The sequence below is a fragment of the Lepidochelys olivacea genome (assembly GCF_965140295.1).
Source record: "Lepidochelys olivacea isolate rLepOli2 genome assembly, chromosome: 3".
NCBI classification, from domain to species: Eukaryota; Metazoa; Chordata; order Testudines; family Cheloniidae; genus Lepidochelys; species Lepidochelys olivacea.
In genome coordinates this window covers 84448580-84464819 of record NC_140413.1, presented here as the reverse complement: position 1 = coordinate 84464819, position 16240 = coordinate 84448580, and the positions used below count along the sequence as shown (strand labels likewise).

General features: G+C 44.4%; 1 protein-coding gene and 1 long non-coding RNA gene across 6 annotated transcripts in view; one reads left to right on the top strand and one right to left on the bottom strand.

The window, feature by feature from the left end:
• The window catches only part of AK9 (adenylate kinase 9), a 245383-nt gene extending 229547 nt beyond the window's left edge, over positions 1–15836 (top strand). For 4 of the 5 annotated variants that reach the window (XM_084624319.1, XM_084624320.1, XM_084624317.1 and 1 more), the window contains 5 exons: positions 406–575; positions 2680–2778; positions 2858–2960; positions 4256–4370; positions 15478–15836. In XM_084624319.1, the coding sequence (XP_084480445.1) occupies positions 406–575; positions 2680–2778; positions 2858–2960; positions 4256–4370; positions 15478–15686 (696 nt within the window). In that variant the 3' untranslated portion in view covers positions 15687–15836. The remainder of the gene's footprint in view (positions 1–405; positions 576–2679; positions 2779–2857; positions 2961–4255; positions 4371–15477) is intronic. The other variant, XM_084624321.1, reaches the window with a different exon arrangement.
• LOC311518479 overlaps positions 1–16240 on the bottom strand; it is a 52862-nt gene that overhangs the window by 34457 nt on the left and 2165 nt on the right. The gene's annotated exons all lie outside the window — the stretch shown is intronic.

Sequence of the window (16240 nt, the reverse complement as noted above, 5' to 3'; positions counted from 1 at the left end):
CGCAAAGTACGCAGCTATGTAGGGCACCAGGAAATTTGGGGCACCAAAATTTCACCAGTGGTGGGAAGTGCAGTGACTCAGCCGCACCGCCAGTGAGTGCTGGGGGTCGGTTCCCCCCAAGCCAGGGTCCCCTCCCCCCCCTGCAGAGGCCTGGAGCCAGCCCCCTTCCCCCCCGCCACAGAGACCTGGGGTCAGCCTCCCCCCCAGCCCCTGAGGCCTGGGGCCCCAGAATAGCTGGGGATGGCCCTTACTAGAAGCAGGTACTGCACCTGTGAAAGGTAGGGAAGTAGCAAGAAAGAGCAGAAGAGCCAGAATGCAATAAGCCACATCTTGTGTAGCTTGTATAATGTTTATATAATGCTCTGTTTATTTTGCAACAAAAAAGTTTATTTTCTCTTACTACAGAGATTCTTGAATGCACCAGAGTTGTATGTGCCACCATTAGCACCTCATCCTCTTCCCTCACCAGATATGCTACCAAAGAAACTGACAATGGCAGAAGTAAAGGCCTTATTCCCTAAAAAGGCTGAAATGCAAGGATACTGTCCAGTCACTTACCTAGATGGAAAACAAAGGTAAATCCTTACATTTCCCAGAATATTTGTTTAAAAAAAAAAAGTACCCTGAAGAAGTACTGCTTTTCTGTTTTCAACGGGAAAAACAATTACAACTCTTTACACTGTGCCCCTGCAAAACTTTTGTAAAATAAACTTTTGAAACCCACTTGGCTTCGGGCTTCATTATGAACCTGAAACATTGAAGAAATTGCATAAAACATGAAGTGGGCTAAACCAGCATAGATTTGCATTTCCCCAAAAAAGCCAGAGTTCCTGCTTCTGTTTTTAGCTACTGTCTAGTGGGGTCCAGTAGCCTTCTGTCCTTCATCCCTTCTGATATTTTCACAGGGCAGCCTGTGAGACTGCTCCAATCTTTTTCTTGTATGGTAGGTGAATGGGCAGCCAGAGGCCATCTCTCCCCTTCTCAAGATCTATAAGTGTCTTTTAGGGATTGGTGACATGACTGGTCCTTTTGCTTTCTGCAGTAGTGGTAGTTAAAAACTCTTCTTTAGCTGCTGTTGATGCCACATTAGCCCTCATTCTGAGGCTGAAAGATATCCTACTTATTTGAAATTCTGTTAACATGGGTGTGCTCTGAAGTATTTCTAATGAGCAGAATGAGGTAAGGTCAGCCAGTGGAGCATCCTCAAGAGGACCAGCTTCTACACACCTCCTGCCGACGAAACAGGTGGAGAGCAAACAGGTTTGTTTTCCCTCCAAAGATCTTAACTGGAGCTAAGGAACAGACCTACTAGCAGGCCCCCTGCAACAAGTAGGGAAGAGAGTTGAGCATATGATTACCTATTAAAGACTTTGGGGGATAGATTGTGGAAGGTACTTATACTGTAAGCTTTTTGAGGCTGGGACTGTTTCTTCTTTTGTATCTTGTACAATGCCAAGCATATTATTGTCACTTAATACATAATAGATAAGGCTAAACTTATGTCACAGAGGTCATGAAATCCGTGACTTCCAGAGACCTCTGTGATATTTTCCGCTTCAACCCCGGGGTGGTGGAGCTGGAGCTGGAGCTGTCAGCCAGCGGGGTACCGGAGCTCAGTTGCCACAGGCAGCAGGGCCCACTACAGCTCCCAGCCATTGTAGGGGTGGTAGGGGGAAGCCCTGCAGCTCCCAGCCTCTCCAGGCAGTTGGGGGAGGACTCTGGAGCTCCTAGATACCGTGAGCGGCAGGAGCCTCCCCGCTCCCAGCAACCACATTGGGGCCCCCACAGATCCCACCTGCTGTGGGTGGCAGTGGGAACCTCAGCACTCAGCCACCACGAGTGGCAGGGGGCCCATGGATCTCTGAGCCACCAAGGGTGCCTGGGGAACCCAAGAACCACAGCAACGGTGGGTGCTGGACCCCCTCCTCCCCATTTTGTCACAAGTCAGGAATAGGTTTTCTGTGAATTTTTGTTTATTGCCGGTGACCTATTCCTGACTTTTACTAAAAATAACCGTGACAGAATCTTAACCTTAATAATAGATCATATAGGACTCCCTCCCCTACCTTTTCTAAAGATGGCTAAAAATAAGGGTGAGCTTGAGCCTTTTGGAGGGGAGTAGGTTCTGTGAGGTGAGGATCTCTGTAGCCTTATTTTTGATTGTGACAAAACTTGCATGGTTTGAATGGTTTCAACCAAGATTTACTTCAGGTTAATTATTCAAAATGGCACCCAAATCTCAGACATTCTAAGAAGATACAAATTGAGCCAGCAGTATCACACAATAAGGTCACAAAGCTTTCCTAAAAAGGTAGCTGGGCATTCACTCATTGTGAGGAAATCCATGGTTGGGGTAGAGCCAACATAGCCAGCTCTAGATCACCTCTTCTCAGCTTCAAAGATTCTCATCCAGAGAAACAGTCCCTGTAGGAGGCTGTTTACAGGCAAGTCTGGAGTAGGGCCCATGTTCATTATTGAGGCAATATACCCGATTCAAATTTTGAACTACGAGTAGCTCTGTCAGTCGTGGTGGGAGCATGAACCATCATACCCAGTTGTTTTTGTAATTAGTAGAGCTATTGGATCAGAACAGTCCCAATTTTTAATGTATTTAAATAGCACAAGTGATACTTCATATTCCTTGTAGATATGTACTTGTTCCTTGTTCTGTCTTTACAGATACGAAGCCTTGGTACCTGGCACCATTGAATATTCTGTGGAATATCGAGATAAGCTATATATTTTTGAAAGTGAAGAAAAACTCCATAAATTTATGAGGTGAATTTATTATCTTTTATTTTAACATTTAATCATTTCATATTTTCTGTCTTGAAAGCACTTAACTTCTGTATCTTAGGTTACCAGAAAAGTACTGGAATCAGAAGCTTCCACATAAACTCCCTCCAATAAAGGAACCAGTTCTACTTACTGCTCTTCCCCTGACTGGATACCTTGAACAGGCTAGTTTTTGCTTCTTTAATTTAAATTAATTTTAAGTGACAATATAGGATCTATGTCTTCTGATTTTTGCTTTTTATTTTAAATTGTAATATTAATCTTGATTTTATTAATAGAAATTCAGTAAAGATCAGGGTAATATATGTACTTACAGTTAAGAGAGGATAATACTGGTAGTTTAAAAAATGGCAGCTGTTTGAAGCTATTCGGAGATTTGTAATCTTAGAACAGTCCTGGGGAAGATTAATTAATGGGCAGTATCCAGGTGAGGCGATCAAAGATATATGATAAACTGCAGAACAATGTAATAAAATTTATCCCAAGGTTCCTCCATTTATCTTATGGCTCTCTAATTTATCACAGAGTTAAAACTACTAATACATTGTGCTTTTGTGTAAAATACATATGGAGCTAGTATCCATGCCCATTCAATTTGTCACAGGCCTATGACCATATCATCTGCCCCCTAATCCATCTTTGCATCCACTAATCCATTGTAGGTGGGATGTGCAGGTGGTATGACCTTTGTACTGCTCTAATATTGGTGCTGCTTGGTGCACAGAGAGCTGCTGTAACTTATGCCAGCCTTTAACGGTGATGGAGGACCAAGGATGCAAAGGACAGGCATGGTGTATGGGCATTCCTGTTTGTTGCTGTTTCATTTGTATTGCAGTTGCACTTAGGGGTCTTAATCATAGCGTAGTGCTGTTCTGTACAAACACATAACAAAAACGTAGACCCTGCTCCCAGAAGCTTGCCTTCTTTTCCATGCTGTGTTGGCAACAAGGAGAGTATGTGACATAAGAATCTCTATTTTGGCTCTGTGGCATTGGAGGATCACCCTTGCTCTGGGGTGATCCTCTGAAAGTTAAATTGGGTTCATGAGCTGAGTATGATGATAGTCCAGTAGAGGATAGAGCAGCTACACTGCACTAGCAGGTATGGCCATGCATGTTCATATACATATGTTTGCGCACACTCTCACATAAAACTTACACGGTGTTGCTAATAGTATGGCAACTTGCCATGGGAAAGTGTTATTAAAATAAATACTAAACAGGCATTTTCTTTTCTATAACATATGGATGGAAAAGATAACTATTTAGGGTCTGACCCTACTCCTGTTGAAGGCAATAACAAAACTCCCATTTATTTAGATGCTCAGACACCATGATATATCAACACTTATACAGATAGACTTAAGTGACAGCAGGATCAGGCCTTTAATGTATTTTTGGTGTACTGTGTTCAAGTCCTTGCTTCATGGCTTTTTTAAAAAAAATTTCTATTTCTTCAGGGGATAGCAACTGCTCTAATAAAAGCTATGAATGAAGTGGGCTGCTTAAAGCCAAAGTTTCCATTCTTAAGTGTAAAAAAAACGGCTCTGCTGTTTGTGGCCTGTCATTTAAAAGGTATGGTAAAATGTGCTATAGTAATAGCATTAATTGAATATATGGAATGAATTCTTTTATTTAATATTTTTAGATTAAAAATGCAATCACTGACTCATCTGATTTCCCCATTCTTCTGAAGTCTGATTCTTTAAAAAATAAATACTATACATAGCATAGTACATATAAACAAGTTTTTGGCAAATATATAGGGCACCAAGGTGAAAGAGGTGTTAATAAGCCCCCCAAAAAATATTATGAGACTCTAATATTACTTTATCACCGCACTAGGGAAATCCCCCTCCCCACAATTAACTAGTTTTAGAACACAACAAAAAAAATTGCTTTTAAAGCTAGCTGGAGCTGTAGTGTTTTGGGCAACCTGAACCATTTTTAAAACTGGTTGGAGTCACTGTAATAAAGGATGCTGAAAGATCAACTTAACACATTTATCTGACCTACACCAATTTCCAGAAAAGAATCAACCAAAATATCAGTGCAGGATCTAACTGTTTTTAAACTGGTTTAGTTGAAACAGATTTTAGATTCACATGGAGCATTAGTAGCTCTAAGGCCAGCTCCATAACATAAATTCACATACTGATCCACTAAATTAGATCTAGTTATGATACAAAAAGCTGCATCAGTAACTTTCTAGGTAAAGACACAGGTCAAATGTACACAATGATATAATTAGAGCTTTTAGCAGCCTTTACCATAGTCAAGTGTTGTTGACCTGCTAGCTTGTTTGTGATGTCACTGTGGAAAATTTCAAAATGTATGAGTAAGGCTGCGAGTCTGTCACGGAAGTCATGGATTCTGTGACTTTCCAGGACCTCCCGTGACTTCTGCAGCTGCAGCAGCTGGTGTGGCTGACCCCAGGGTCACCCAAAAAGCTAGCCCCAGAGCCAGCCAGACCAGCTGCTCCTTGGGTGGCCACGGCAGCTGGCCCCGGGGCTGCCTGAGCAGCAGCAGTCCCGGTGGTGACCCTGGAGCAGTGGTGCCAGGGGCCACCCCGGAGGTTGTCAGAGCAGCGGCCCTGAGGGCCTCGGAGCAGCGGGTGGTGGGGGGTAGTCAGCCCCAGGGCCACCTCCCCCCCCCGCCCCACTTCCAACAGCAGCAGTCCAGGGCCCTAGGAGCAGCTAAGATTTAGTCAGTGGTATTTATAGTAATAGTCATGGACAGGGCACGGGCTGTGAATTTTTATTTATTGTCCATGACCTGTCCATGACTTTTACTAAAAATACCCATGACTAAATCTTACCCTTATTTATGGGCTGTTATACCACCAGTATGCTGATGATTTTCAGTTCTGCATCTCATTCTTATTGAACCTACGTTCTTTAGGATCTCCTTGCTTTCCCAGTAGATAAATACAATCCTTAATGAAAGTTAGCTGACTTAAACTCAGTTCACAGAAGATTGAAGTGATACTTGTTGATAGAATAAAACATCTTTTGGTATTGACAGGTGTAAGGACTGCTTTCGACACTTAGGGAGTATGCCCAAATTTTGTCTCAGTTGTTCATATCAGCTTATTATTTGACTTTTCACTGCTCCTGGATAGACAGGTGACTAGGGTGGCCTAAAGAACTTTTCATCTGTAGCCAGCCCAGAGAGGACAAGCTCTCTTCTCCAGTGTATTCAGGAGTCTAACATCTCCCTGGTTTGTGACTGAGCTGTGCCTTCTGTGCAGAAATAGGAGGCGGTTCAGTGCTGTTGCTAGCGGACTCTGGGCAAGACCACATCCTTTACTTCCACTCACCAGAAGTCTTACCTGTGACAGAGCAATATGTTCAGTGGTTCAGCTCTCCCCTGCCTTTTGTTATTTTTAACCTCTTGCGTTCCATGGGGTTTTTTTTAGGTAATGACAAGTTTATCTTCTCTATCGGGTTCTTCACATACTTTGTGTCTCCATGGAGCTTTCAGAGCACTGAGGTCTTCTCTAATAGATGAATTAACAGTTTACTAGTCCCAGTCAGGGAGCCAACCTTGTAAAACTTTCTTGGCCACCTGAATAAAATTCTTCTTGTGCATGGATAAGTAGCTTGACCCTAGAAATCTCAGAATCCTAGACATCTCTTGTTATATCCAAAACTGGATAGAATTGCATCTCAAATCTGGGTAAATCTGGTGGGGGGGGGCGGTTTGAAGATGTAGTGGTGGTTCCAATGAGAAGTCAAGGATATGTCTTGACCCTCAGGAGTGTGCAATGAGCTGGAACAACAGAATCCCTGATCAACCACCTATGAGCCTCAAGGGCCATTAGATGCCTTATCACTAGTTTGGAGAGCCCTGTGACTATCATCCCAAAGTGGGACCTGCATTAGGTCTTACAGACTCTTGCTTTATCATTTTTCAGTTCTTCTTTGAGTGATTGCACATGTGCATTCCACTCTTGGTGTCTGTGTGCTCAGCACACCGGCACTGAAAACTTTTTCCCACTGCGGTACCCATTTGGTGGCTTGAGCTCCCCCTCCTGGCACATGGCACTATGTGAAGGTATAAAGGGCAGAGCCATCCTTAGTTCTCAGTTCCTTCTTACTGCCCACAATTTATGTTGGAAATCTGTTCTATGCTGGAACAATTCTTCTCTCAGCCTTTGTGTAACATACTGTATATTGTGACAGGGTTGAGCTAGATGGCTATAGGAGAGTAACAGAAGGCAGATATATTAGCCCCAGTCTAAGTAGGTCCCTTTTCTCTGGGTAAGGTAACAGGGAAGGTTTTTTGAACAATCAGGAACTTTCTGGAGACAATTAAGACAGGCAGATTAGAACACCTGAGCCAATCAAGAAGCTGCTAGAATCAATTAAGGCAGGCTAATCAGGGCACCTGGGTTTTAAAAAGGAGCTCACTTCAGTTTGTGGTGTGCGTGTGAGGAGCTGGGAGCAAGAGGCACTAGGAGCTGAGAGTGAGAACGCAGACTGTTGGAGGACTGAGGTGTACAAGCATTATCAGACCCCAGGAGAAAGGTCCTATGGTGAGGATAAAGAAGGTGTTGGGAGGAGGCGATGGGGAAGTAGCCCAGGGAGTTGTAGCTGTCGCAGAGCCGTTCCAGGAGGCGCTCTAGACAGCTGCATTCCACAGGGCCCTGGGCTGGAACCCGGAGTAGAGGGCGGGCCCGGGTTCCCCCCAAATCCTCCCAACTCCTGGTCAGACACAGGAGGAGTCGACCTGGACTGTGAATTCAGAAAAATGGCCAAGTTGAGGGCTGCCGTGAAGCTCCAGGGCGAGCAAATCCGCCAATAAGCGCAAGACCCACCAAGGTAGAGCAGGAACTTTGTCACAATATATATTGTTAGTCTAGCTCTTAGTGTTAAAAATAACATTTTTTGGACTTGTCATTTCCTCGTTTGGGGTCTTTCTATTCATGGTACCAAGGCATGCCCTGGTCACCGGGTGCTTTTTACTCCAGGCCTATGCCAGTTAGCAACCTGCACAATAGCTTCCTAATGTGCTTGGGAGAGGCACCCATGAACACTGGGGTGCCAGAGTTCAAGCCTAGGATGAAGAAGGGTAGGAAGGCCAGGCTGTAATTCCTGCTGATGGAAGCAGTGTTCAGCACACAGTCAGCCATCCCAGTCTGACCCAGTGCTGAGTGCTGCAGCTTCAGTGAGAAGTGCACTTCCTGTGTTAGCAGAATCCTGGCACCATTCTCCTTTGCCTTTACTGAGGAAAAAGTACAACGCTTCCAGGGGAAGATCTGCACCCTCTAAGTCTGGTAAGATAGTCAAGGAGTTGAATAGAGTGCACCTGAACCCTAAGCACTCCGACAAATGTGTGTCTAAGTCAGCACAGTCGGTTCCAGCACCACAAGGGGCATTGTCGAGGGCAGAAGAGGCACCATCAACTTCTTCAGCACCGCAACAAAAGACCACCTCAGTGCCAACTACTCCAGAGGTGTTTGCAGTGGCAAGGAACCTGCTTTGTCTTTCTGTGCTGGTGTCCCTGTCCTTACAAGAGTCTGGTCCCCCAGCAAAGCTGCCAGTGATTCCAACACCAGTACCGCAGTTGCCCACTTCCCAGACAGGCAGAGCCATCCCAGGGAAAGCCTGCTATGATGGCATCACTCTGCCCATCACCTGGCTCACAACACAAGCCCCCAAAACCAAGAGGATAGGCTCTGCCATGGTCAGAGAAAAGAGAATTCTCCTTGTCAGACTCGGGGGTGGTGTCATACGTGTCTCAACTCTGAAGCGGTACCTGCCGGTCTTTGCCCAGATCCTCTCTTCCTACTTACCAGCAATGGCACCTCCCATGGGAATGTGGCCAGGATAATGGAGCCCTGTGCCATTTCAGTGGCCATTTTGGAATCCATGGGGGTTTCCCACAACATTCAGATCTTCTCCAGACTGTATATACTCAATGCTCTCATTTAGAAGGCCTGAGTCTATGCACCGAACCGCTCCATCTCCAGAGTTTGGTACCGGGCCCAGTACTGAGCATCAGGAAGAGGCTCCAGTGCCAGAGCAACAGCCCGCAGAGGAGATTCTAACTCTCCCACTCTTGGCTTCCTCTTCATCCTCGGCAGATGATGCTGTTTTGTCTGGAACAGTGTCGCAGGGTGCCGTATTGCGGAAAAGCAAAATGGGAGTGGGGGGTTGATGACTCAAATGCCTAGTAGCTAGCGTTATTACAGCTGCTCTTGCCTTCTGGGCAGCGCGGCCAAGCAGTCCCAGGTGGGCCAGATACACCCCATCACAAACAATTTTACCTCCTCCTAATGACTTTAAAGTTTACCAGGAGTTGCTAAATAGAGTGGCTGAAGACTTAGGTGTGTATAGGTCAAAGAGGTCAGGGAATCTTCACATCATCTGGTTGACTTTTTATCATCAGTGTTTCCCTCTAAGGTAGCTCTGCAATTAACAAATTAATAGTAGAGCCTATAAAGGCTCTGAGGCTGGCTCCTTCACTATCTCCCACCTCAAAAAGGGCAGAAAGAAAATATGATGTACCCTATCAAGGTTTTGAGTACCTCTATACTCACCTGCCACCAGGCTCATTAGCCATGACAGCAGCTAATGAGAGAGAGTGTGTCAAGAGCATCAGGCTGCCACGGCCAACTCAAAGAATACTAAAAAGATGAATGTATTTGGCAGAAAAATTTATTCAACAGGGAGTTTGCAGCTGTGTATCACTATCCAACAGGTTCTGCTGGGACTGTATGATTTTAATATATGGGGCTCCATGGAAAAGTTCAAAGAGCTACTTCCAGAGAACGCTAGACAGGAGTTCTCTTCCCTAGTCAATGAGAGAAGACTAGTCATGAGAACATCACTGCAGGTGGGGCTGGACACAGCAGACTTGGCAGCTAGAACCATGCCTTCTACAGTGGCCATGAGTAGATCATCCTGGCTATGGTCTTCTGATCTTCCCTGTGAAGTACAGAGCACTATCTAGGACTTACCATTTGAGAATCCTTCTCTATTCTCAGACTAGACAGACAGCAAGCTCCATGCACTTAAGGACACTAGAGCCATCCTGGATTCCCTGTGTCTCTACACTCCAGTCCTGTCAGGAAGCACTATTAGCCACATCAGACACACCAATGTTCTGCTACTTCTCCTGGACAGGACCTATCAAAAGAGTGGTCCAGGGGTTATAGGTAAGGCTATGTTTATGTCACAGAGCTCATGGAATCCATGCCTTTCAGAGACCTCCATGACATTCTCTGCTTCAGTCCCAGGGGCTGCAGGACTCTGGAGCTGACAGCCCAGTGGTCCTTGGCAGGGTTCCAGTGACAGGTGACAGACTCCTGAGGGGGCCCTCCTCAAGGTTCCAGTGACAGCCTCACACGGGGAGAGGGGGACACCTTGGGTGAGCAGCTGGGGTGTCTCATTTTCTCTTTGGGAAATATGGTCACCCTGCGGCTTCCAGCTGCCATGGGTGGAGGGGGAACCACACAGCTCCCAGCCACCATGGTGGCGCAGCAGCAAAAGTCACAAACAGGTCACAGCTTCAATGAATTTGTGTTTATTGCCCATGACCTGTCCATGACTTTTACTAAAAATAACTATGACAAAATCTTAGCCTTAGTTATAGGCATAAGCCTCCCCCTCCTGCTGCTCTAGCTCTGGGGCCCCTCAGGACACAGGAACTGCAAAGCAGCCATTTTGATGGGCCAGTCCAAGTCAGCACATCAGTCTCCATCTCTCCAGACCCAAATCCTTTCCCCTTCGCAAACCATCTGTCCCACTTCTGCAGTGCTTCATCCCGGATTACTTTGGACAAGTAATGCATTGTGGAAGTGGGATATAAGCTCCAGTTTGCTTCTACCCCTCCCTTCCTCTTCAGGGACCACTCTCATGAGAAATACCTTGTCCAGGAAGTTCAATCACTCTTCTTTTGGGAGAAAAAGACGAGGTTCCATATGGTCTCAGAGGGAAGGGGTTTTATTTCCAACATTCCTAATTCCAAAAGCATCAACTCAACAAATTCTTAAAAAGGATAAAGTTCCACATGGTCACCCTAGCTTCTATTATCCCTTCCTTGAATGCTGGGGACTGGTATGCCACCAGCAACTTAAATGATGCCTACTTCCATTTGGCAATCAGTGAAGCTCACAGGAAGTACCTCCAATTTCTGGTAAATCAGAACCATTGCTAGTTCACTGTACTATCTTTTGGCCTGACAGCAGATCCCAGGGTCTTTACAAAGGCCATAGAAGTTGTAGCTGCATTCCTTCAAAGATCGGGAGTGCAGGTTTATCCCTGCCTAGACTGGCTTGTCATGGGCCAGTCCAAACAGCAAGTGCAGAGCAGTGTTACCCTGAGTCAACAGTCAGTGCTCAGTGTTCAATGCTCTGGGACTGTTAATCAACACTGAAAAATCTCTCCTCCCCAGTCCAAAGAATAGAGTTTATAGGGGCTTGTCGGTAGGTGGCAGCAGCTCCCACCTAGTGGTTACGGCCCCACGTGGCCATTACATCCAAAGGTTCATCTCTAGTGACATCCTCGTCTAGTGGGTGCAGTCCACAAGTGGCAGCCCTACCTAATGAGTACAGTTCTTGCGATTAGTTGCTAAGCAGCAGCACTGCCTAATGGGTTCAGTTCTTGAGTAGGGTAGGGGAACCCAGGCTCTCCCACTGCACCAGGTTCCGACCCATAACCCTGGGAAGCTGATTCAGCTTTGCCCACCCTGTGGTGTCCTGTGCCAGCCTCAAGTCAGCTTCCCAGGGTTGCTTTATACCTCCCTCTGCATCCTAGCCAGCCACTATCCATCCCTGGGGCATGCTGCCTTCCAGACTTCCTGCCTTACTCCCACTCTCTGGGAGCTGTAACTCCCTCCCCCTCCATTCCCTGGCTGGGTGCAAGATCAGGTCACATCCTTCTCTGGAGCTCCCAGAGCATGTCCTTCTCCTTGGCCTGCCAGTCCCCATTGAGCTATCTGGCTGCTTTTTAAATCCCGCCTCCAACCCAAGCATGCAGGGCTGTGCCAGATTAAACTCAAGCCAAGATCTTTCTTCCAGACTCCAAGTTCCAGGCAATTTGATCAAGTGTCATAGGACTGAAGCCTCATCTGGTCTCAACTAATACAAAACTGTTTGAGGCTTCTGGGTCACATGACCTCTTGACTCTATGTGGTTCATCACACTAGATTGCCACTCAGAATTCTGGAGGGTTGGCTGGCATCAGTCTGCTCACCAAGCCACCATCAAGCCATACCCCCACTACTTGACAAGCCACCATGGACTCCATGGTAAGAGTGCCCTCACATGTCCTTGCCTTCCTAGATGGTGGAAAGATGCAGCCAATGTGTGTGTAGAGGTTCCATTTGCCTGCCCACAACCAACTCTCATGCTAGTGACAGAAGCTTTGACCCTGGGGTGGAGGACCCAGCTTGGTTCTCTACAGACGCAGGGTTTGTGGTCCTCAGAGAATTTAGCTTTACACATCAGTGTCAGAGAACTGCAAGCTGTCAGTCTGGCATGGCAAGTATTTCTATTGCAGATCAGGGGAAGCAGGCTGTTAGTCCTCACAGACAACATGGCAGCAATGTTTTACCTCAACAAGCCGTGGGGAGCCCACTCTTCTTCACTTTGTCAAGGAGCAACCCTACTCTGGGAGCTTTGTATTGCTAACTCAGTAGATCTAGAAGGCATCTTACCTGCCAGGTGTACAGAACGACCTAGCAAACCACCTGAGCAGATCGTTGACAAGTCACCACAAGAGGTTTCTTCGCTCAGATGTGGCCACACACATTTTCCAGCAGTTGGGTTTTCCCCCAGTAGACCTATTTGTGAAAAAATCTAACAGAAAATGTCAGCAGTTCTGCTCCCTATGGGGCCACAGCCTGGGTTCTATGACAGAAGCCTTTTTACTGATGTGGTCAGGCACACTCCTCTACGCTTTTCTACCAATCCAATTCATTCACGGGTATTGCTAAAAATAAGACAGGACCAGGCCAGAGTCATACTTATAGCCCCAGCATGGGCCCATCAGCAATGGTTCTCCACTCTCCTGGAGCTGTCAGTGAAACCTCCAGTTTAACTTAGATTGGACTTGGACCTAATCTCCAAGGATCATGGTTGCCTTCTTCAGCCACGCCTACAATCCTTTCACTTAACTGCAAGGATGCTCCAAGGCTAGACACTAGGGAGCAGGCTTGCTCAACAGGCATTCAAGAGATCATGCTACATAGTAGAAAGCCTTCTACAAGAGTGATTAAATAGAGGCATTTGTCCAGCTGGTCTCATCAATATGGGGTGTTATCATCCAGTTATTCAGTTCAATTTATTCTGGACTACTCATTATACCTAAATACCAAGGTTTGGTGGTTAGTTCCATCAAGGTACATCTGGCTGCAATTTCAGCATTCCATCCTACGGTGAACAATTGCTGTTTCTCCAGTGACATGTTCATAACGTTTTAAAGGGCTTAGTCAAATTATACCCTCAAGTGCAGTATGCTGTTCCCCGTAGAATCTAACCCTACTTACTGTCAAGACTTATGGGTCCCCCACTTGAATAGTTGGCTACCTGCTGTGTGCTGCTTCTGTCAATGAAAGTGGCTTTTCTGGTGATCATTACTTCAGCTAGAAGAGTAAAGGAGTTATGGTCATTAATGTCAGGATCTCCATATATAATCTTTTAAGGACTGTATTTGCCTGCACCCTCAACTGAAGTTCCTCCCAAAGATGGTTTCCTCTTTCCACGTCAACCAGCCAATTTATATGCTTATTCTCTGCCCCAAGCAGAATACAAACCAGGAGGAAGAGCATTAGCATACCTTGGACATCAAAATAACCTTGGCATTTTACCTAGATAGAACTAGACACTTTTGTAAATCTTCCCAGTTGTTCATAGCAGTGGCTGACAGAGTAAGAGGTCAATAGGTCTCCACTCAAAGAATTTCTTCCTGGATTTCATCCTGTATACACATAAGCTATGAATTGGCTAATGTCACTCCGCCCATCAGAATTACAGCTCATTTGACGAGGTCACAATCAAACTCAGTGGCCTTTCTGGCACAAGTTCCAGTTGCAGACATTTGTAAAGTGGCAATCTGGTGCTTGGTCCACATTTGCATCCCACTATGCTGTGGGTCAAGACACCACAGACGATGCTAGAGTGGGATGAGTTGTTCTCCAATCTTTATTGAAATAGAATCCAATCCTACCTCCTGTTCTATGGTTTGTGAGTCACCAAGAGTGGAATGCACACGTGCAATCACTTGAAGAATTAAAAACAGTACTATCCTGTTCCATAACTGTTGTTCTTCAAAATGTGCTGAACATATCTATTCCCCAACTTGCCCTTCTACACCTCTACATTGGAGTTATGGCAAGAAGGAACAGGGGGGGCTCTGCCTGTTATACCTGCACACAGCAGCATATGCCAGCTGGGGGAATTAAAGCTGCCCAACCAGTACCACGGAGGGGAAAAAGTTTCTGACAGCTGGGTGCACAAACATCAAGAGAGGAAGGACCTGTGCAACATATTTCTAAGAACAATAATTAATGAACCTGTTTGTAACTATTTTTTCTATGACATGTTCTAATATTTATCTTTCTACCAAGACCTGTTTCCTTGTGACTATTAATTCAACAAGAAAGGTTTCAGAGCCCGCCGTGCTGTCAATGAAAGAACCATATCATATATTCTACAAGAACAAAGTGGTTTTCCTAATCCCCACATGCTTTCTAATCAATACATTATATTTTCCACACTTCTCATGAAATCGTACTATCTTTATGTTCAAACCATTACCAATCTAAGGAGAATTTAGGGCACCATCTGGACATATAAAGAGACATGAAAATTGATCTCAGACATACAGATTAATTCACAGAATCAGCCTCAAGGTTCATTTATTTTCTCCTAAAGTGTATAGGCCTCCAGATTCTCCCTGGCCATGCGAATGAAGTGCTGAATTGTTAATACCTTTGTAGCATCTGTTAAACAGTTCCAGGGATTAAACTTCATTCCACACACTCTGTAGCAGTTTTCTAGACAGAGCCTTGACTACTACAGAGGAAATATATAGAGTAGCCACTTGATCCTTGAACAACGCTTTAAACATTAAGTGCCTCTCCTGTCCTTTTAAATACACCCTTTGTGGGAAGGTGCTTTATGTGTTGGTCCCATTGTAAATTCTTCTAGATCTTTTTTCTCAAGCAGTTTGGATTTCTTGTCTCCCTTTTACCTACACTATCTCTTTCCTTCTTTGTTCCTGTTTTACTATTTCACTGTTGTGCTTAGTACACATCAGTCACAGATTGCGGGAGATGCTGCGCTCCAGAATAGAAGTTTGGTATCTGATCATTTCTTTTCAGAACGTCTGAAACAATCCACCCATGCTGGTGATTTCCAAATAGGAAAACCAGAAGCAGAGTTTATGTCTAACACATGCCCACACTGAAATGACATCTAGTTTGTCTACCAGTTTTGATTCTATTGTTTGGGTTTTGTTTCAAAATCACATCTAAGTGTTTCTGTGGCTTTGGAAGCAATCTTCTGGTGGGCAGAAATAATAGGTATGGTCTAACTCAGAGTTCCCTAGTAAAGGTGTGGGTTTGATCTTTATGTCTTTACTTTGTAATATGACTCCATCTATCATGATGATTGCATTATAAATTTAAAAAAAAATGTAACATGGTATATTTTAATATATTTGATTTCTTGCAGCTTACAACCCCAGGAGCTCAGAATATGTACGAAAGAAGTACAAGAGGAAACTGGAGCAGTTCATAGATCACTGTGACCTCATCCCCTACTTGGGTACCAAAATGACCCGTAAATACAAAGAACCTCAAAATAGACCTATTGACTTTGATCACAAATTACGGATGTTTTTGTCTCTTAAAAGATGTGGATCCAACCTCTGGTTAGTTTGAAATGTGCAACAATGAAATAATTGGGCATTTTCATTGAACTACTGAATTCTGACTAGTTTGGTGAATTTACTTATTTTGTACTTCAACTGGTCATAAATGTTTAGCCATAAAAGTAATTGTGTTAACAAAGAATGTTATACTTTTATAAATAGATAAGACTCTGATAGGTAGAATTTAGTTATGATTCCTGGCATAGATTTGATGTAGTTTATTGTAAAAACGTGTTTAGTTTAATATATCATATACAATATATTTTAGAAATGTTTATTATCTTGAAAAGTAGGGAATATTTTGATCAGCACTGAAAGAAAATTATTAAATATTCTGAAAACTTCACTGAATTGTTCAATTTAGTTTTTCACATAATCATTTTTCTGTCTCTCAGTATGTCAGCATTATCAGTACAATAAATGCATTCTTTTATTAGATGTAATGGAACAATCTTAAACTTACTTTCACACCGTTGTACAGAAAGAGGCAGTTAGACATGACTAAATTGATTAATTTGTGCTAGATTTTATACTTACCACTTCTGTATCTATTTGTGATTATTA